Source organism: Dermochelys coriacea, chromosome 26 (assembly GCF_009764565.3).
Source record: "Dermochelys coriacea isolate rDerCor1 chromosome 26, rDerCor1.pri.v4, whole genome shotgun sequence".
NCBI lineage: Eukaryota > Metazoa > Chordata > Testudines > Dermochelyidae > Dermochelys > Dermochelys coriacea.
In genome coordinates this window covers 10,639,224-10,660,896 of record NC_050093.1, presented here as the reverse complement: position 1 = coordinate 10,660,896, position 21,673 = coordinate 10,639,224, and the positions used below count along the sequence as shown (strand labels likewise).

Genomic DNA, 21,673 nt, shown 5'->3' with positions numbered 1-21,673 from the left:
ATGGAGCCTCTCTTTAATATGCAAAAGATTTCTTAAATGTGTTAACCGGTAGGTAGGTTGGCACTAACTTCTCTCAGCCTCATCGAAGTGGGAAGTGATGATGGGTTGTAAAATCAAACAAGATCACAACTCAGACTCTGCATATTACATACGGAAAATATAGATGCTTGCAGTCCCGACCTGAGACGCCACAGCTGCAGATTAACTAAGGCTCTTCATTTTTGGCTTTATTTTAAAATTTCCCAAGTGTCTGTTTATTACAAATATTAAAAAAATGGAAGAAAATTGGTGCACAAGAATTCCACAGATTTCTGAATAAAGATCAGGATTAATGTTGGGGGATGGGAGGATGAAAAAAAAGCAAGAGAAAAGTACCTGCAGAAAATAAAAGCTGTTTCATGCTGTGGTTTATTTCATGAATGTTCATTAACTGTGTGTGTGTGTGAATGTGAGAGAGAGATCTAGCTGTCTTCCACTCCAGTGGTTCTCAACCAGGGGTCCGGGGCCCAACTCCACCCTCAGCAAGAGGTGCTTTGTGCAACAGGCCCGTGGAAGGGCTGTTACACAGATTCACCAGCTATTACCTCTTATGGGGCGGAGCTGCTACGACCTTAGGACTACAGGAAAAGTTGTGTGGCTGGGGGGAGAATGGGATGCGAATACAGACTAACACGGCTGCTACTCTGAAACCTTTCAGGGAGGATAGCTGGTTGCGTCGTTAATATACTGCCTCTCAGGACATCTGAGTTGTTTCCAGTCCAGCTCCTCCTCTATAAAGTAAGTGTGTGTGTACACATTTTTTTTATTATTTATATATATATATATAAAAGGAATTATTTCTGATTAGCTGTCTGGTCAAGTTGCACTGTAAGGCCCTGATCTTGAAAGGTATTTAGGCTCCTAACTTCCACAGATTTCAACGGGAGGTAAGCATCGTTGAAGATCTGGGCCTAAGCTCTCCGGGCAGGGACTGTCTGTTGGACCCCCTGATCTTAGTCAATGCCTCCGGCATACAAGAAAGGATTTAACCCCAGTCCCTACAGGGTCTAGTCTGGCTACCCATGGTTGGCATGGATGGATAGGAGGCAGGAAAAGGATTAGTCCCTCTAATAGTGTGCTTAAGGAGAGCCAACATTCCCACTGGAAAGTGCTGGTTCTCTCCCCGTGACAGCAAGTGTTAAGTGTTGCTGCTTTGTCCCCCTTTGCAGCTCCTGCTACTTCAGGGTGCGTTCTGGGGAGAGTGGTGATTTGAGAGTTTGCTGGGGGTTGCGCAGAACCCCTGCAAAGGTCTCAAGTTAAACAATGAGTTAATCTATTCAGCAATGAAAGCCACAGCCGAGTGGGAAAACACAAGCCCTGGTAAGGATGTTAATGACCCATTTTCCAAATTCTGTGCAACACAAGTACGGCCATACAGGCTCAGACTAAAGGCCCATCTAGCTCAGTGTCCTGTCTTCCGACAGCGGCCAACGCCAGAGGGAACGAACAGAATAGGGAACCATCAAGTGATCCAGCCCGTCGCCCCTTTCCAGTTTCTCACTCAAGCCAATGGGAGCTGTGACTGCTCAGTGCTTCTGGAAAAGAAAACCAATGTTAGGAGTCTGGGGGTAGACAGATCACCACAGTGGATGAAACCCACAGTCCATCTAGTGCAGCATTCATGGCTCTGGCAGCGCCCAAAACAAGACGCTTCAGAGGCAGGTGGCAATAACACCATGGCAGCAGATGAGGGATAATCTGCCCCTACATTAGGTCTCATCTTGATCTCTAATAGTTGGGAGATCCTGATGCATGAGGCTTAATATGCCTTTCAAAAATGAGTTCTAACGCTGGATGTTTTTATCTAATTAAAGTGTCCGATCGCTAGGGACATGAGAAGCTTGGGTCCCCTCTTATAAATAAAAATCACAGGAGAAGGTTTGAAACAAATGGGATCTTAGTTACCAGAACAAAGCAGAGGTTACCCAACCCCTCCAAGGATTTGCTATTACATTTTGCCTTCACTGCTACAATACACCTGTGCCCTTTAAGGCACGATTAAACAGAGCTCCCTCCTCTGCCAGTGTTAGTAACTTGGCCACAGATAGTAGAACTTACATATTTATTTAACAGTAACATACAGTATATAAATAGGGTAAATACTTTAAAATATACAATATATCACATTCTGACATTCAATCAAAAAGACAAATCTACAGGTATTGCTAAAACATTGATCAAAAACAATGCACAGAGAAGTAAGCAGATGGCAGAGGACACCTCAGAGCTGGGGAACAGTGACCCAGAATGAAATTACTGTCGTACAAAAATGTAACTCTGGGGTTGGCTACAGGTGTCGGGAGGTATACAAGCCCTCATGACGACAGACGCATGCCGACTCCAATTTTAAAATGGTTGTCTCCCCCACCAAGTCTTGATGACCACCTTGGATGGTTTTTGCATGGTTACATCTATTTTCCAAGTCTACAGGATGGGAGACTTCTCCCCTCTTCACATACAGTGACTGTCTTGGCCTGTGTGCTTGTGGGAGTCTGATGCATGCAGGAAACTAGGAGACCTGCCCTGATCCATGTGAAATCAACAATTCCCAAAGGCCTCTGCAATGTACTTACTGGTGCTTCAGGTTTTTGTGGTGCTGTAGGATTTCCCACTGAAGTCAATGGCAAAAATCTCCCTTCCAAGCGAATGGGAGCAGATCCTTAGGGCTAGATTCTGCTAATTAGGATTACTCAGAGTGAGTATAATCAAGTCCAGGGGAGTGCACACAGGAAAGAAACTACTGTGGAGTAAGGAACCACTCAACCAGAGCAAGCCTAGCAGAACCTGGACGATAATGAGACTCTATGCTGCGCATTCTGGGCCACTCCTGGCCTTCTAGTCAAGATGGGTCTAATCCACAGCGTAACTTGGGCTGCAACTGGGGTTGGAGAAGCCAGTTTCCAGTTGGAAACACCAGCTAAACTGCTCCAAGCTTCCAAAGTGATTGGCAACCAGCGTGTGGCTGCTTAGAACCAAACTCAGCCTACCTGTAGGCATTTGCCCCAATCAGTATTCAGGCATTTTAAATGCTGTTAACATTTACCAAACTTGCCCTCTTTTATTTCAGGCCTTTAATGGAAAGGCTACTATTACGGTCTATCCTCAGTACGTGACGAACCTCCAACAGCCCCCTACTGCTTTCCTGTATTATTCTGCACTTCCTACACAAGGGGAGAAACTACCACCTGTATGGCATTGAAGTTCAGCATTCAGCCAATCAAATTTCCTGACTACAAACTGAACGCCAGTTCCGTGGCTCTATTCGGATAAGACAACACATGCCATGATCAACCATTCCTTCGCTGGAGAGCTAGGGTTTTAACATAAAAGAGCAATATCTGCTCACATTTCAGATTAGAGGAGAACCCAACGCATACAGGCAGTAATGGAATTCTACCCCAAGGAGTGAGGTTTGCTAATTATGATGTCTCTGAATGGAAAGTTAGATAGTACAAACAAAAGACAGCATAACCAAACTAAGTATCCTTGACAGGTGCACCACCCATAGTAAAAATGAGCCTGGCACAGGGCATTTTTTGGGAATTAAATGGATTTAAGCAAAACGGAGAAAACTGGATACTATGCTCATCAAAACGAATACCTGAAGACATCTGGTTCCAGCTGCTATGCTCATTCATGGCTTGCTTATATTTTCATTTAGCTCAGACAAAGAATATCAAGGAATTTTTAAAAGGATGTGCAACTGAACTTGGTCAACTCATCAATATGTATTCAGAAGGGCCAGTCATCCCTTGTTACCAGCCCGTTTCAGCTAGTACTCCCCAGCAACTGCCTACATTGTCACCTCCACTCACCATCGCCGACACGTAGCATCCTCTAACCTTTGGCCTCATAGCTCCTTGTACTCAGCTATGTTACCTACCTACCATCATCTATGGAGACACCTCTCTCCAAGCACAGGATTTTAGGCCCCTGGCTCTGCTTGTGGATGCAATGGGTCCCCCTGTCCAACTGGTTGCAGGATCAGGGCCTCAGTCTCCAGCATTCCCCTCACTTATTAGAGCATTCTAAAAATCCCTTTACATTTATTTTGGCCATTTCATTTGATCTTGCTAGTAGGTAGTTTCAGAACCAGCCCATTTGCAGCGCTCTAAACAGACAGCAAGGAAGCCCTTTCACAGTTTTGGGTTAATTCAGAGACCCAGAATGAGGAACGTTACCTTCCTCTTAATTTAGACAACCACAGAGCTGGTGAATCTGTTCCTCAACCACTTGTTCTGACACACCAGCAACTTTGCTTCTGCAGTTTGTCTCCTTGTACAGCAAGCCGAGAGGACCTTCCCTTTTAACCTAAGTGCTCACAAAGCAGCTACCACAGCATGCAGGTCACTTGCAGGTGCTCTTCATTTCGTGCATTTCAGCTACAGGAGAAAGTTCTGGTGAGCTCCTCTATGAACGTCTTGCCAAGGCAGCTCTGTTGTCAGCAGTGTGTTTCATGACTGCTAGCTACACACTAATCTTTCAAAGTCACTAAATCTAAGGGCTCACAAGAGCGGTGTTAGGACCAAGGTTAAAAACTAGGTCAGGGAAGGACCTAGTCACCTGCACAACACACTCATATGTACATGTTAAAGTTGCTGAACTCCAAAGTGCACTCTTAATATTCAGATTTACACCCTGATTTTGTTGACATGAGGCAAAATTAAAGTTTCTGCCTCAAATCCTCCCTTATGCAGGCAAGAACCCAAACACTATACTGCAACTTCAAGGTTTTTAAACCCTGGCTCACAAATTAACTACTACCTCCTCTGTAGCCTTAGACAAGTCATTACTCCCCAAGTTTCTAAAAGTGGCCTCTCATTTTGAGATGGCCAATTTGAACCACTTCGGGCAAACTACCAGCATACAGAGGGTTAAGAAGGTCATTGCTTAGAAGCTAGACAATAGTATAACTTGCATTCCCTATGTTGCAGTGCAGTTACTATGCACAGGCTGAAATTCTCTGGCTGGTAAACCTGTTTCAGAGCCAATTTCAACTATGATCCAAACTATAGAGCTCTGCTGCTTATGGGGGGTGGGGAGGAGAAATATAGGGCTTTTAATAAACCAATGGATCAGTGCAATGAAGACAGGCTGCACCACAGAGCTTATGCAAAACAGAGGATTCCATCCTTCTGGTTCGCAACTTTCTGTACAGCATACACAGGGTGTTATCCCATAGTCCCTTGGATGTTAAACCAGTGTAATTATTGTACACTTCCAATGAGCCATGCTGTACACTTACCGCAACATGAGAATTGTTGAGTAAGAGCAGACATACACAGGACACTAACAAGTAACTGCACTTATGAGTGCCTTTACATATAGAATTAATTTTTCAGGATTCCTGACAGGTCTGAAGGTTCGTTTTACTTCACTTCAAGGTTGAAGAGGGGGCAGAAGTAGAGAAAACATATGAACCCAGGTTTGAAAAACTGCACTCTGCCTAGTTCAGAAAGGTTTTAATTTGATACGTGGATGGCTATTCCCATCTCACAGAAGTATGCAGACACTCAAGAACACAGTATGCCCTCCAGTGTTCACAGTCAGTATTAAAACAGCCCAACCTCGAGAAAATCCAAATCCTATAGTTTAAAATCATAAGCTTCCTCAAAAAAAGTACACCTAATAATTGTAAAAAAGTATGAAGATATAGAACAGATGCCGGGGGAGGACCAAATTCTTACATGAACAGGTGAAAGTGTTTTTTTTTTTTTCCTATAGATCACTACATTGTAATCTCATTTAATACACAGTACTATAGGTCCACTTGGTAACTTGTTTATGAACATCTGCTTAAACAGTTTAGTATGCAGGAATTCCAGAAGATATTGGTATCAGACAAGAAGTATCCAAAAGAGTAGAAATTTTTGTTTTGCCAGGTGATAAACCCCCCAAAAAGACCTAAAGGAAGAAAGGTTTAAAAACAACCTCCTTAATCTCCTTTGAAACCAAATTAAGGGCCCGAATGTAATGCCTTTAAGTCAAAGTCAAGACTCCCAAGGATTTCAGTAGAAACGACACTGGGCTCTAAGCCTACAGTTCAGGAAAGCATATGCTTAAAAATTAATCAAAAATGCTTCAATACTACCCTGAATTGGGACCACAGAAACAGGCAAGTCCTGCAATTTGCTGAGCACCCTCAGTAGGAGCTGAGGATGTCTTGCATGGTGCAGAGTCAGACCCTTAAAATGCATCTCACCTGGGCTCTGCTTTAATATCCTCTCAGCACCATTTTGCTTTTGATCAAATATTTGTTTGTGTAGCGCCGCAGATGCGAATCTCTGTCCTCCGGAACTCCCGTACAGGAAGAGGAGGAAGTGGCTGCTATCAAGATAAAAATACGCCGGAGGTATGTGGAAGCAGTGGTGGCATTAAACTATGGAGTAAAGCATACAGAATGATCTCAGGTACTTTATATTCAGTTGCTAGGTTAGCTAGCTTCAAATATAGATCTGCGTTGAAGACATAGGACAGTGACTTGCTTTCAAGACACGAACCACAGCATCTCTATATTATCTTTCCCTGTCAATTGTTCCCCAGGTTCAACAAATATGTAAAATGTATTTCTCATCACAGCCTGGCTCATACACAAACTATGGAGAGAAGTCACAGTAAAACAGAGTTCCCTGATACATGACAATGTTAATACACCCCACTACTAAAATGAATTTTTGTGTTATATCACAAATCATCATTCTGACTCTTGGAAACCTTTGAAGCCAGTTAGATGGCAGTTCCATTTATTTATTTATTTTATTTTAAAAAATTATGGTATGTTTGAAGTCAAAAAATGGAGGGAAATACCTGGAAAACAATTACATGTTTCCAAACGTTAAGTGCAACATACATAAAACAAGACTGAGTCAGTGACGTAGAAAGGAGAGAAGCCTGGAAAGCTGACCAAACCCAGACCACGGTAAACTCAGCAGCATGATGTCTAGAACTCAAGTCGTACATCATTGGCAGACATGATCCCTGAAAGAAAAAACGAAACAAAAAAAACCAAACAACCCTCCCCACACCAGAAAATAAAAACCACCACAACAGCAGAGCCAGCTGGGTACTATGCCCTCTGGACTTCCAAATGGGAAAATAAAGTTCTGAGAGTGATAGCTCTCCAAACAGCTAAAATATCAGGGTGGGGTGTCTCCTACTCTTGAGAGAAGTTTTCATGCTTCAGTATTTAAAAATATATATATATTATGCTCTGGGTGGAAAAGAAGCCGTGAAAAAGTGAACAAATTTTTTAAAAGCTAGTTCTTACTCAGTAGGATTTCCTAAATAAAACTGGAATGCTTTTTAAAATAAGTTATTTGATTCACCTTAGAGGCAACCTGAACCTCTCACATTCCCCTTTCTGTATTCTTGTCCCCACTATAAAGATTAGTTGGGTCTATTTTTGCTTAAATGGCACAGTAAAAATGTGGGGTTAAAATTGACTTTGTTAAATATTTGCTGGAATGGGGGAAATGTGGGAGGTACTACAAAGATGGCAAGTCGAAGCGTATGCATGTGTCTTCTTGTGTGGACCTTATGTAGCAGGATTAGGGCAAACATTTCTTTCAGATTTGTTGAGCTTTTTGCTCTCTATCTGTAAGAAGTTCTATGCACACCCAGGCTATGGCTATACTAGGAAAATGAAGACCCAAATTCATCATTAATGCAGCTACCACCAGTGGATAATTACAGGTCCCCAATTTCCCTAGCCTACACACAGGGATACACAAGGTTGCAAAAAAAAAAAAAAAAAAAAAAAAAAAAAAAAAAAAAAAAAAAAAAAAAACAGTGCCCTCTCTATTCCACTGACAGAGTTGCATGGCTTCCAATTTTCTTAGTATAGACACAGCCTGGCAGGGTTAGAGGATACTGATGTAAAAGTGCCAGTGTCTCATCTTCACTAAAGCTTACACTCCTGGAGCTGCACCTGGGCAGAAAAACGCATGCACGTATCCCAGCATTTATACATCCCCTAGGAGCAGTGAAGTCAAGTTCTGCCCATACACATTGAAGACAAGAGTTGCCACGCAGATCCGAGAGGACATCTTTGCCCTACGGTCTTTTCAGTTCTTGATTCCTTTCCATCTAGAAGCTCCACTTTGCTTATTTTAACCAAAGGCATATAAATACATATTATAAAAAACCCCAAAACCCCACAAATGCGAACATTTACAAGGAAAGAAAAAAACAACAGTGAAACGAGGCCTTGTTATTGTCTTAAGTCAGGCGAGCTTGGATTTCCTTGGGGGACTTGCCCTCTTTTTCTGTCCTGTTCCAACTGCCTGGATGCCTATGCGTCCTCAGAATTGGCCAACATACCCTTATCAACAAGGTGAGCCTTTAACGTGTTGAAGATGTGGACCTGCTGGTCTGGCCGAAGAGCTAAAAGCTGCTGGATCAGTTTGCTTGGGTTAGGACCCCTGCAACAAACCAAAGAAAGAACTGTTTGCAATGAATCCTAACTCCAGGATCTGGTCATCTGGGCTCAAATTCAGCAAAGCACGTGCCTAACTTCAAGCATCCCCATCCCTCAGCATTTCACAAAGGAGACAAGCCTCATTCTCCCACCTCCATTTTACAGGTGAGGAAAGAGAGACACAAGTGAAATGTAAATAGAGTCTTTAATTTCCGATCAACGGCAGAAATTATTCTCCCCCTCCATTAGAAGGACCCCATAAATCCAAAAATCTACATAAATTCAAATAAAACCACAAAATATCCCTCCAGACCAGTGTTTTTCCTTTCCATTCAGTTATAAAGCTATCTGCCAAGGCCCAAACTAATGGGAAAGAGTTATTCCTTAGTATATGCTCTGGTGAGCCCAAAAGGAGACGGGAAGGAGGGATCAGTGGATAGGACATAGGACTGGAGCTCAGGAAACACAGATGCTATTCCAGGCTCTGCCACCTGCCTGCCGTGTGACCTTGGGCGAGACACAGTCTCCCAGTCTCTTTCCCCTCCTGCCCAGCATCCTGTGCATTTAGATTTTAAGGTCTTCGGGGCCGCTCAGTTGCGGCCGCTAAGTGCTGCCGTGAAGCAATAAAATAATACCTGATAAAACTTGCAATGTATACGTTGACAAAGGTAGCCATCAGGTACTGACAGTCAAAGCGATCCATGATCCCGCCATGCCCCGGGATTGTGTTGGCGAAGTCCTGTGCAATCAGAGAAGTTTCACTGAGCTATGCCAAATGCCCGTTATTCACAATTACTGCATACACGTAGCATGTACGCCCTGCATGACACTGCATTCTCTCCCAGAACATCTGCAGATAGCACTGAACGCAGCCAGACTAAGGAGGCTGTTCATCACCCCTCCCCAAAGTTACTTTTTCACCCAGCAATACTTCTTGCACAAAAGCGTGCGACATCTGGACTGAGGAGCAGGATATTCCAAAGAGGTTAAAACCCTGCCCCACTGAGCATCCTGTATTTTAAGGTATAAAATGTTTATATTTACATATAAAAGACCCTATGTATGGGCAATGTGTTGGAGAAAGCTTCAGCTCGTGGAATTTCCTGACCTGCAGCTATTGAGTTTCTCAGCCTCAGTGCTGCATCAATGCTCATTTTCGCATTTCACTGTTGTAGTTCATTAACCCATCTTTCCTCCCTCCACTCCACATGAGAAGAGCCCTCCTCCTTCCCCTCAATATGGACAGAAGCCTCCTCCAACCCCACCTCTGACCTAGGGCATTGTTTATGGTGGTGACAATAAAATGTGCTAGCTTCAGATGCACCTGCTGTCTGATACCTGACTTTCGGGGAAGGGGGCTATGCATACACTACCTTGATTTTGAAGGCTCTCTTAAACCCACTAGCAAAGAATCCTCCAAAGGGCCCAATGAGGGAAGCAAAGGTGGAGAGGGCGATGCTGTGGATCTGGAAGGGATACATCCGGACTGTTTTCTGCAGACAAGGACAAAGTGGGAAAAAAAAAATCAGAGAAACGCACTGTGCTCCATTGCAATCTATCCTAACCCTGCCTTACTGATGACCAAGGTCAAGATTTTCAAGTGACTTTGGAAGGCCAACTCGAGGTGCCAGATTTTCAGAAAGCACTGTGCATCTGCCCTCAAACTCAGGCCCCTTCAAGGCACTTCAAGTTGGGCACCCGAAGTCTGTAGTTGCTTTCAGAAACCTTGACCTAGGTGTTGATCACCTCTATTTAAACCCAAATCTGCGAAGACAAACCTCAGTCGCAGACTGTTCCACAATTCACCCCTGCTTGACATCAGAGCAAAGCCAGGGATGTACCTGGCCCATTTTGTCACCGTTTCCTCGTATTTCCCCGTCTGTCCGTATCCATCTGTCGTCTCTTCTCTCATACTTAGGTTGTAAGTGGCTTGGGGCATGGATTGCATTTGTTCTGTGTATGTCCAGTGCCTAGCACTATGGGGCCTTGGTCTATGACAGCAGTGCCACTGCATTCTCTGTAATTGTCTCTCTATTTTGCTAGATCACTTCATTTGCATGAGGAGCCCTTTCTTACTTCATAGAAAGTCGAGCTGGAAGAGACCTTTCTTGACCACCTCTAGCAGGGTAAGATTGTTCCCTACAGTATGTTCTCCTGGGCTCTGTCCAATTTAGTCTTAAGCAACTTAAGAAATCTGGCTTCCACCACTTCCCTTGGGAGATTATTCCTTGGTTTAACCAGTCTCGCCATTAGGGGAACATCTCCGGAAATAAAGTTTTCCTTGGTCAGTTTCATCCAGTTACCCCTTGCTGCTTTCCTTCGTAGTACCTTAAACTAATCCCCTCCTTCCTGGGTATTTCCAGCCCAGTTAACGTATCCCTTTTTAATGGCTATCGCCAAGCTATCCATAATTGAGAGTGCACATTCAGAGTCCTACCCAGCGAATGACAGACTGAATCACCAGGGGGATGTTATATTCTTGTAGCTGGAACAGCTCAGATGGCTCACAATCCACAGTGAAGCTGTTGGAGTCGTTATTGAATTCCACAGGACAGGTGAAGCACCGGTATCCAGACATCAAGTACGACAGCTTGGTTGTGGGAAGCAGAAAAGGCGAGTCAAGAGAAACTAAGGACAGAGACAGCTTAAAATTCACACCTTTGCTCGGTTGGCTATTGGGAAGGTGGGCGTTAGGCTGTGGAACTTCCTCCCCAGCTCTCCCTACACACTCAGCTACTGAAAGAGTTTTTGCTATGGCCACTCGTGGCCCCATATTTATTGCTGTCCCTCCTTCTCATCCTTGATTGTTCCCTTCCTAAGCATCCTCATTTTTCTCCTTCCCCTCCACTTCTGAATGTTATTTTTATTCCCCTAAATGTCCTTCAATCTGTTTTTATGTTGCAACGTGTTAAAATACTGCAATGCACCAATAGTAGAAAAGACAGATGGAGGCATGCATCCCCCTCATCAGATGGCTCTGATACAAGCCTTACCCATTCACCTGAACTCTGGAAGGCGTAATGACACCCTCTAAGAGAGAGAGAGCGGAGATTCAGGGCTGCGAGTCAGCCACATCCTTGGTTCATTAAGAAGCTTACTCTCTTGCAAAGCATTAAGTCGGCTAGAGGCATGGTAAGCGGCTTCTTTTCATATACATCAGCTCGGAAGGCAGCAATCAGAGTAACCGTATGATCAAGACAGAGCAGACAGCACCATCCAGCCAACGTGCATTAATGAAATCCTTCCTTAACAGATCACAACAGCCTGACAAATTGGGACAGTCCTTGAACTTTTCAGTCTTCAGCTGAATTACCCAGCTCTCTCTGGGCTTTCTGCAACTGCACAGATATTAAATGTGGACTTATCCCCTCTCCCCACCCCCAAAAAGTCCCCCGGGGGACCAGAGCATGAACTCCCCACACAACCTTGAGGCAGATACTACAGAAATGTAGCAGAGCAATCACTGCAGAGGATCCCAAAATGCTTTGCCAACACTACAGCACCCACTGAAATGTTGCAGCCTCTAGCATGCACACCGGTAATAGGCAACAGGGGACATCTAAGCCTAGGACACGAGGGCCAAAACACTGTGGTTTCCAAGAGCGCCATGGCAAATCACTAGTGTCCGAGCAGACCAGACTGCTTCCTCGGCCACCCTGGCCTCTATCTGTACAGCTTGTGTAGCACTGGGAAATCCCATGGAGTTTGGGTGTTATAGGTCTGAGAATATCAAGGGCCACGGGAGAGGAAGCGATTTCTCAGCAGTGGGTTTGACACCTCCTCACTGGAAGGCACAACAAGTCAGTTTAAAGCCCGCTGTAAAACTTCAGACGACAACTTGGGTGGAAGAGAGCACAAAGCTTACATGTGTTCCTTAGCCGTGGCTGGCAGATTGCACTGGTGTGTCTTATTATGGAGAGAGAGCCAATTAAATGCCATGGTGGGCTACCTACCAGCAGTCCAAACAGAACCGTGGCAAAGAACCCGCCAATAAAACCCTCCCAGGTCTTCTTTGGGGAAAGCTGCAGATACAAGAAAGAGAACATATTAAAAAATACCCTCAAGGCCTACCCCAAATAGCTCTACAAAGCCAACACCCACCTCCCACAGAAGTTAAATGGCAATCAATATCCCCAGCTCATGATTTCCAACCGGGTAACGGCCAACACATGAAAATTGTGGGACAGAGCCTCTCACTTGCTCTCACCCTAACAAGGCCAAGTTCCCAGAGGAAGGGGAAGCAGGCAAGCACACTGCTTTGCAGCCCCCAGGCAGAGCAGTGGCCAGAATACACTGCAATCTGACTATATTTAAAAGCATTTAATATAATCTTAGCAAGGTAAGTAACTGAAATGTTACAACTTCAGGTTATTGGTCAACTATAGAGACACACACACCCTCATTTCAGCCGTTAAAAAAATAAAAGGCCCATAAAGGGAATGGTTATTAGTCTCTGGGATACTCAACCCACTTAATTAACAGCATCCCTAGAAAAGGTTAGCTTAAGCATTTTATGGTTTAGCCCATAAGGAAAAAAAATTAATACAGAGGAAGTTTTTCATTACAATACATAATTCGGTACCATTAGTTTGACATTTTCTCATCACTAAGGAACGCTGTTCTCAATGCCGACTGTGCATTTAGTCTAGAATTGTTCTTACTGGCTTTTTCACGTCAAATATTCAATTACTCCAGCTTGCATGTGCGGCAATGAAGAAGAGCTATTTCTAAACTACCTCCTCAGATACGTAGTCAGCAAGCGCACGCCGCAAGGAAGCGTCCATGCTCCCGAAGAACTTCACCAGATAACTAAACCAAACCTTTGTAGGAAACAGTGCCTTTTAACCATTAGCATGCAGAGCTTGGGATGGGGACAGAATTTAAATAATCAGTAGACATTGGATCAGGATCTAAAGAGGAACAATACAGCACAAATGAGACACAAGCCCTGACAAGTCTTTCTTCATATTCTTCACCAAGAGTCTTTTCAAAGAATGATGGACAGGTGGAAAGTTTTTAGGCTGGGACTCAAATGCAAAGGCTAGCTCCACCACGCTGATCGATTCTCCAGTCTTGGGTCAAAGGCTCCATAGAGAAACAGAGCCTGAAGACAGGGTTTTGCACAGCTGACAAACCTTGATGAGCGGGGTGCGGCCAAAGAAAAACCCAAACATATAGGCCATGATGTCATTGCAGATCACACATGAAATTGGGACAATGAACCTAGAAGGAAGGGGAGAGAAGCCATTCATAACTTGCACAACCACAGGAGTCATTTGAAGCTTAACCGCAATATGTTATCCAAGCGGGCACTACCTGAACGTGGGCAAATCTGGCTACACCGTGTCAGACTGACACTACTGTAAAAGCCCAGACGTCATTAGCCCCAAGGCCCTCGCCAGCTGTCGGATCAGCTCTATGAATTCCCCCTTGCTGTGTTCTGCGCTTGCTCTACCATGCAGCGGGCTGTTAAAGAGTCACCGTGATTAACCCCAGAAGCAGCTGCATTTCAGGGGTGAGCCAGGTGCTCTGTCGTTTGTACAGCACTTGAGAATGCTTCAGATTGCACGCCATATAGCGTGCTACGAGCGCTGTAAAGTTTTCATTATTGCTGATATCCTTAACCGCCTTGTTACTTATATTGGGCTGAATCCTCCGTTGCACCAACTTCACATGCTGGGCAGCAGCGGCAACAAACTGCCAAAGGGGGCTGATTATTAAAGCCACTTTTCTACACTCTTCCAACCACGCTCCCTTCCTAACGCGTAAACCCGGTGGCTACTTTAAGTTACACCGGCGGCAGCTGTGTCCCAGGGACCACCTCACCAGGCACGACTGGCTGGAGTGCATGCTCTCCGCACCCACCCCCATTCGAGTTCGGGTGACAAAGGCAGCTACACTAGTTTATGCCATCTGCGGGACTCCTCACTGCCAGAGGAATACGCAGCTGCCCCGTTAGAGTGGCTTTCTGGCTGCACTAACTGAGCAGCGCATAGCAATCCGAAAAGGGCCTGGCTCATTGTTTGGCTCTCTTATGCAAAGCACGCTGTAGTCCCTTATGAAAGGCACATCCTAGCCTATGCTTGTTGGTTAAAAGTTTCAGTAAAAAACACTTTAGCAAGGAGAAATCAGGAGCCTACACTACTCAACACAAAGCAAAGTAACACACAACAGGCACCAACTCACCAGATCATCCCGTCAAACAGGTTGTGAATGATGAGGTGCGACTGGGTAACAACAATTAGCAAAGTCACATGGGTCCAACCAAACTGGAAGAGAAAACAGCATGCAGTCCAGTTTGCCTAGAGACATTCCTCATAACAGCCTATGGCAGAAACCAGATACCGATGAATACTGTTTGGAGAGAGTCATGCCTGTGTGCCTCTCAGGCACTCTGATCCCAGGTGGAAAGAGCATGATGTAAACTCAAAGATGGCAGCTAGCATTCATCCCTACGTCGGAGTTAAGCAAAGCAACGTCTTCATTATAGTTCAGAACCTGAGTGGGAGGATGTTTGACATTCCTGGACCAAGTACCCTTTAGCCCACACCTTAGTCTACTTTGACTAGAGACCTGGAACATAAGAATCCCCATATTGATGACGGTCCATCTAGTCTGACATCCGGAATCCAGAAGGAAACAAAAGCATCCCAATAAAGGACACAGTCAGCCAATCTGTGCATCGTTATACTGTGGAGGGGCCAGTCTAACCCTGCAGGTGATTCCACCCTCAAGGCATGAGGTTTGAAGAACCTTGTACAATCACCTTAGCTTGCACAACTGAAAGGGTTACTAAGAAATGCACTGCAAATGCAGACAATGGAATTCACATTTATAAGGAAATCAGTCAGTTCAAAAGCCATGCGCCAAATACGTCAAGCTACCAGGAATAGCTTTTCCATTAAGCAGGATCACAACACCCAAGGGACACAGAAGCATTTACAGGCTTGTGTTCTTCTAAACCATATATGCAAACAGCCTCCTCTCCCAAAGCTAATGGCTCTGGAGCAGCAAAGCCGTTTACTTAATCTTACCATGTAGAACTGGAGACGGTAATGCTTCTTCACCAGACTCAGGACAAACATGCAGAAGCCTAGTGGGAAGAGAAAAGAAAGAGAAGAGCAAGATCAGGTCTTGCAGTAGTAGGAAATGCCTCTCAATTTCCCATTACATCTGCCATATCATTACAGCATCTCTTCATTGTTTCAGCTACAGAACAGAGTCAGCAACAGGAGGGTCATGTGCGCTGTGGATGCAAAATGGTTAATCAAAGAATGGAAATTGTTTAAAAAAAAAAAAAAAAAAAAAAAACCACCAAGGACATATAGCCAATTAACCATGATCACCCCTATGCAAGTTAGACTGTTTTCTGCCAACAGCTAAGCATTTATTCTACCTCTGATCTTCCCATGTAGAATCAACTACAGAGTATTCTTCACTTACCTTACCTGTTTAACGGCACAGAGTTCTTAATTAGCTGCTGCATCCCGCCCATCCACCCAGAGGTGGCTGCATTTATACAGTGACACTCTTTAGATACAGTCTGTCTGCCAGTAAAGTTGTTTAAGTGCTTTAGGGTCTCAGGAGAACCCTCTTTAGCGCTTATCCTCCTTCCACAGTTCTTACCAGCTCCCCCACCTCACAAATAATACCCACTGGTGAGCCCACGTTGCTAGGGCCATTGGAAATCTGCGCACAGCTCTCAATAGCAAGTGCCGCTCCATTTCTAGGTTGAAGCCCATCCTAGGGATTCAGGACTCACAGTGAGCTTGCTAGCTGAGAGAGAACACCTCCACTTAATCACCAGAAAGGAGAAGTTAAAAATAGATCTTCAGTTCATCCAGAGTCTGCCTCTGCACAGTTTACACTGACAGGAGAGTTACTCTAGGTCTGGAGTAGCGTTGCAGAATTCACCAGCAAAGGCAAGAAGTCTACTCACCCTCTCTTTACCCAGAAAGAAAAAGAAAAGGATCATTTCCTCAGACATCAAAATATTAATCACCAGGCAAGTAAAACTTTGCAAGGCTAGCACAGGGGAAAGAAAGGTGGAAATTACAGTTATTCTGCCTAATCACTACCCAAAGGAAGTAGCATCAAAGAGGACTGCACTTTCCCATCTGATGCAGAGGGCATTTTGGTCACTTACACCGCACAATTAGGCAGGTGTGGATGCTGCTCGTCACAGACTTGTCTGAATCCCAAAAGATATCAGTGCAACGGCCTCAGAGGGAGCATCTGTGGGAGACATAACTCAAAGCCAACAATAGCTCCGTCTCCCACAGATGCTTCACTTCTGGCTCGTTTCAGGGCAGGGGTGAGTCACATTTGGCCTAGAGGTGTGAAGGAAGCCTGGAATGAGGTTGCAAGTCGCATGTTTACAGAAAGAGGAATATTGCTCCAGGGCTGTGAGTCAGGCGCCCTTCCCTACTAGCGCTGCATTCATGAAGTGGGTGCACGCTAGGACTGGAGACTAGGGGAGGCAAAATGAGAGGAGAAGAGGAAAGATCAAAAGTGAGTATCAAGCTCATTTAAACACAGTCTCTGGAAAGAGTCAGGTACTTACAGCAACACCCTACCTAAACCAGATACTGTTTGCTGGGATGGAAGGACAATCTTCATCAAGGAAAGGAGGACTTGTCTTTCCCCCAGTAAATCAGGCAAGAAAAAGAAACTGAAGAAGCTACAACATGGCTGCTCTCAAACCCAATTACTCCCTATTTTGTAGGCTGTCTTTCACGACAACGACAAGGTCATCTTAGATACAAGGCCCCCCATCCCCACTGTAACTGAGCACCTCACAAGCTGTCAGGTAGGAATTGCTATTATCCCCATTCTATTGGTGGGGAACGGAGGCATGGAGAGGCTAAGTGATTTGCCCAAGGTCAAGCAGGGAACTGAACCTGGATCACATGAGCCCTGGGTTGGAACTCTAACCACTGGACCATCCTTCCCCTCCCTTGTATTTTGCAGTGCAAATCCAACTGGGGACACTGGAGCCCTACCTGTCTACGGGGGGGGGGGGGAGAGAAGAGGGGGAATTGCATTTCAAGAGGCTGACGACGTAACCTCTGCTAAAAAACAGCAACAAGACAAATTTACCTGATGGAAACAAATAAAATTACCTGTTAAGTAGAGGGCAAAGGAAATGAAGCGATGGTATTTGCTGAGAATTCGCAAGGGCTCCTCTCTCTGAACCAGGGTGAAAAAGTAATCCGTTACCGTCTCGCCATAGAAGAAGTAGTTTACACACAGCAGAAAGTACCTGTGGACACAGCAGCATTCCCTTTAATAGGGACTTACAGGGGACATGGTTGACTGGTAGATAATTAGACTAGTACACATAAGAGGTTAATCAGATTGCACTGTCTACACTGCGTGCAGGGGGAGGAGACGACTGAAGGTTCGCATACTGGGCGGCAGAATAATGGTGATTTTTATTTGAAAGTCTGCAGAAAATTCACTTACATTGGGCGGGGGGAAGCAGGAGTAGAGAGTCAGGGCCTGATTCTCACTTACACTAAGGTGGCTTGGGCAGCGTGAAGGAACCTTACTGCAGGGGGGGGGGGGGGGGCGCGGAGGAATCAAGCCCTCACATTTCTTCTGATCAAAACATGACATCTTCATGTAGAAGCCGTGGCTCCATTAAATGCAAATACTTGGCTGTCACCCAACCCCTATGTTACAGTACAGCCCTGTTCAATTTTTGTTTAGTATTATGGTGCTCGGGAAGCTTTTGCCTTTAGGTGGCACTGCTTAAGAGTCTTCTCCAGGTTCCCAGCTACCGGAGGCAGTGACCCCCTCCTTCTCTATGGCATGCCATCAGACGCTGGGTGCAACCAGTACAGTTTCATCCCAATCGCACAAATAAATTTCAGTAGGTAAATATCCTACACCCTTAGCGTGAGCAATGGAGTTGGAACCACAAGTTACATGTTTACTCATCGCTTCTCTCGGTAACAGCATTCACCACCACCGCCCGGCACAAACCGGGAGATTCAGACCTCGCTCTCAGCAGACAAGCAATGGAACGAAGCGTATAAATATGACGGAAGATGTCCAGTAGTGGCTGGCTACACCATCAATGAGGTGTCAAGTGATTCAGAAGAACTCTATATGAAAGGCATTATGCACATTGAGAAGGATCATATTGTGCTCCTTGACTCTAATGAAGAGCACCACAGTCGCTCTGCTTACCAGCTGAGGGTCCTGAACCAGGGCAGCTCATATGAGCGATACACATTGTAGCCAATAGTGATAATCTCCTGGAAACACTTGATCTGGACACACATCACCTGCAAAAACAAACATTAAGCAGCAGTGTCATTCACAGAAAAACTAAACCAGGACCAGATAATCTGCAGTGGGCTGCTAAGTGCATGTAAAAAGTGGGAGCTCTAGACTGACCCTTACAGGTGCCACAAGGAGAATTCCTCTCTTATCTTGCAAGTGAGCTCCCCCGCACCCCTAAATCTGACATAAGGCTGAGAAATTGTTCACTTGCTCAACCTACTAACAGCTAGAGCAAGCTGCTTTCCCTGCCAGGCAAAGCAAACTACACCCTGCGTAGCTGTGGGTTGGCCAACTCCAAGAGCTCAGCACCTCATTTTAAGTTACGTTTCCAACACTGGGTTTTTTTATCATGAGTTCCGGTCAGTTCTGGGGAGACAATCCCTCCTTCGCTGGCACTGTCTAACAAACATCACCGTTCATCGCATGCACTCGAGAGGACTGGCACTTCAAGACTACCATGAGAAGGGAACGTGCCCAGCAGAGAGACAGCTAGACTGGAGTTGGGACAGGCTTCACAAAGGCAACAAGGCTGCCGGATGGGTTTCCCATAGCGGGGACTGGACCTGGAATCTCTGTATCTAAAAGCATGCACCTCTACAGCCTGATCTGAAAATCCCAGATCTGTATCAGCTCTAAACCCTGAGAGAGAGCCACACCGCAAGCACGCATGATACACACAGAGTGCTCAATGGCAGATGACCAACCAACCAGATTCAGCTCTCCACCCACACACCCTGGGCTGTGATAACAATAAAGGAAACAGGAGGATTCCACCAAGAAGGCACCAATTAAATAGTAATTGTGACGAGGAACCTTATTCCCTGCAGATCACGGAGCAGAACAGCAATATGACAGCTTTCGGCCATGACCGAACAGGGCCAAATTAGCACTGGGAACCTCGAGGCACAAAGCTCTATGTACTCATTAACTTTCTCAGCCATCTAGGTCCCCGACAACTGTTCATCCATAACAGTCCATTTAACAAAGGGTTTTGAAAGAGCACTTACAATCATCATTAAAACCATGGGACCCAGGTAGATGATGATGAAGAAGAATACAATCATTGCCAGAGTGAGGATCCCTCTGACCCACCAGTTCTTCCATCTAGATCACAGGAAGAGAAAAGTGAACATTAGGCAAAGGGCCTATCTAGCAGGAAAGCAGGGAGAGAGGCACTTGTTATCTCTTCTGCACAGCCTCCTGGTTAAAGGCGGAGGCAGGAAACGGCAGCGTATCTTTAGCTCAGCGGCGGTGACAATGTCATGCCAGTCCATTCACCCAGCTCTGGTGCAGAAAGGAACGCAGTGGCTGTGCAGGTAAGCTCAGGAAGGGAGTTCTATGCTGGGGGACAGCGCAGGAGATGCTGAAGATTTGTTTCGGTGAGAAAGTGACAGATGAAGGTAGCAGGGAGTAAATAGGAATAGACAGTTATACAAGGCCTTACCTAGTCTGAATTAGTTTTGTAAGAGTATTATGCCTATTTTACAGATCCAAAAATGGAGATAAAGAGTTTCCCCAGATCACACAGGAATGGCAGAACTGAGGTTCAAACTCAGGAGCCCCAACATCCAGTACTCCCCCTCAGTCCACTAGGCCATGCTGCAAAAAAAACCTCTCAAAGATCACCCTCTAAATCTGCCGGAATAAAAGAACCATACCACAATTCTGCCAAAGAAAAGCAATCTCAACACCAAACTCGCTCAGCCAGCCCCAAAGGTCTCTTCACAGGCTGAGAGCAGGAACAGATTAGAGCAATTTTAGCCAAACCAGTTCCTCCAGAGGGGTCAGTTACCCATGAGATGTGTCACTCCTGTCACCATCTATTGATGGGATAGAACATCCTGACTAGGTTGGTTAAATAGTGGGGTTTTATTAAATGCTTTTTGAGGAAAAAACTTATATAAAGTTAGTTTTAATTAAGATATATTATAGCTCAAAGATATCTCATCATGGAATAGGGATTATAAATTCTAATTCTATAGTATGAGAATATATTCATGTAATGTTTAAGAAAAGTTTAATTAATGAGTTCCAGTAGTTCATGGATTAGGGACCCAATCTTATGGGGTTCCACAGGCTTCTGTTTAGATTATTTAGGTTTAATCTTTCTATCTACCCAATGGGACTCAGTGCTCAGTCTAGAAGATACCATCAGAGATGCTTCGTTTTGCAGTTCTCAGACTGTGGACTTGTGTCTCCAGAGGTAACATGCTTGTTAAACAGCAAAAATGTTTAGATGTATAGATAGATGGATAGAACAGACCTCAACTCTATTGTCCGTCTGCAAATTTGTGTACACAGAGTCAACCCCTTACCTGTCTCTAAAAGTGCAAAGTTTCAAAACGTTCAATGAATAGAAAGTTGTTGGGGGCGGAATAGATCTGGACAAGGAGAAGAAGTCTGGAGATAAATGTGAGAAGCGAGGGACATTTGCTTGTTTTGTTAAAATATTATATGTTTGCTGTTGAAAAATACTTAATGTTGTTGTTGTAGTTAAATAAAACAAATTTAAATGTCTGTCTGGTGATGCTCTCCTCCGAATACAGGACGGCAAGAAAATCCCCCAAATATTAATGATTAACCTGTTGAATTGGAGATAGCTCACCTCCCAATTACTTCATAAATATCTGCTTCAATTACCTTTGGTAAATGAAATAACCAAACAATCATTCATTTTTGGATATAGCTGTAAAACTAATCTGAAAAGTTTTCAAAATAAATCACTGTTTAAAAATGTTTACAGTGTGTACCTTCTAAAAATGAAACTTACATCTATCTAGGAGTTGTGAAGAATATGTATTAAGGTTATAACAACAAACAAGAATGCACTTTTATGCAGAAATCTGTGATTAAATCGTGTCTGCCTGACTAGTGATTTAAATCAAATCCACCCCTGGTTAGTAAAAAGGGAAAGTGCACCAATATGCT

General features: G+C 44.6%; 1 protein-coding gene across 1 annotated transcript in view; it reads right to left on the bottom strand.

The window, feature by feature from the left end:
- Window positions 1–8,142: 8,142 nt before the first annotated feature.
- CDS2 (CDP-diacylglycerol synthase 2) overlaps window positions 8,143–21,673 on the bottom strand; it is a 36,905-nt gene continuing 23,374 nt past the window's right edge. The window contains 11 exon segments of the mRNA XM_038384556.2: window positions 8,143–8,459; window positions 9,091–9,194; window positions 9,829–9,948; window positions 10,893–11,045; window positions 12,409–12,477; window positions 13,591–13,678; window positions 14,642–14,724; window positions 15,490–15,548; window positions 17,578–17,717; window positions 18,650–18,747; window positions 19,753–19,849. Coding sequence (XP_038240484.2) covers window positions 8,330–8,459; window positions 9,091–9,194; window positions 9,829–9,948; window positions 10,893–11,045; window positions 12,409–12,477; window positions 13,591–13,678; window positions 14,642–14,724; window positions 15,490–15,548; window positions 17,578–17,717; window positions 18,650–18,747; window positions 19,753–19,849 — 1,141 coding nt within the window. The 3' untranslated portion in view covers window positions 8,143–8,329.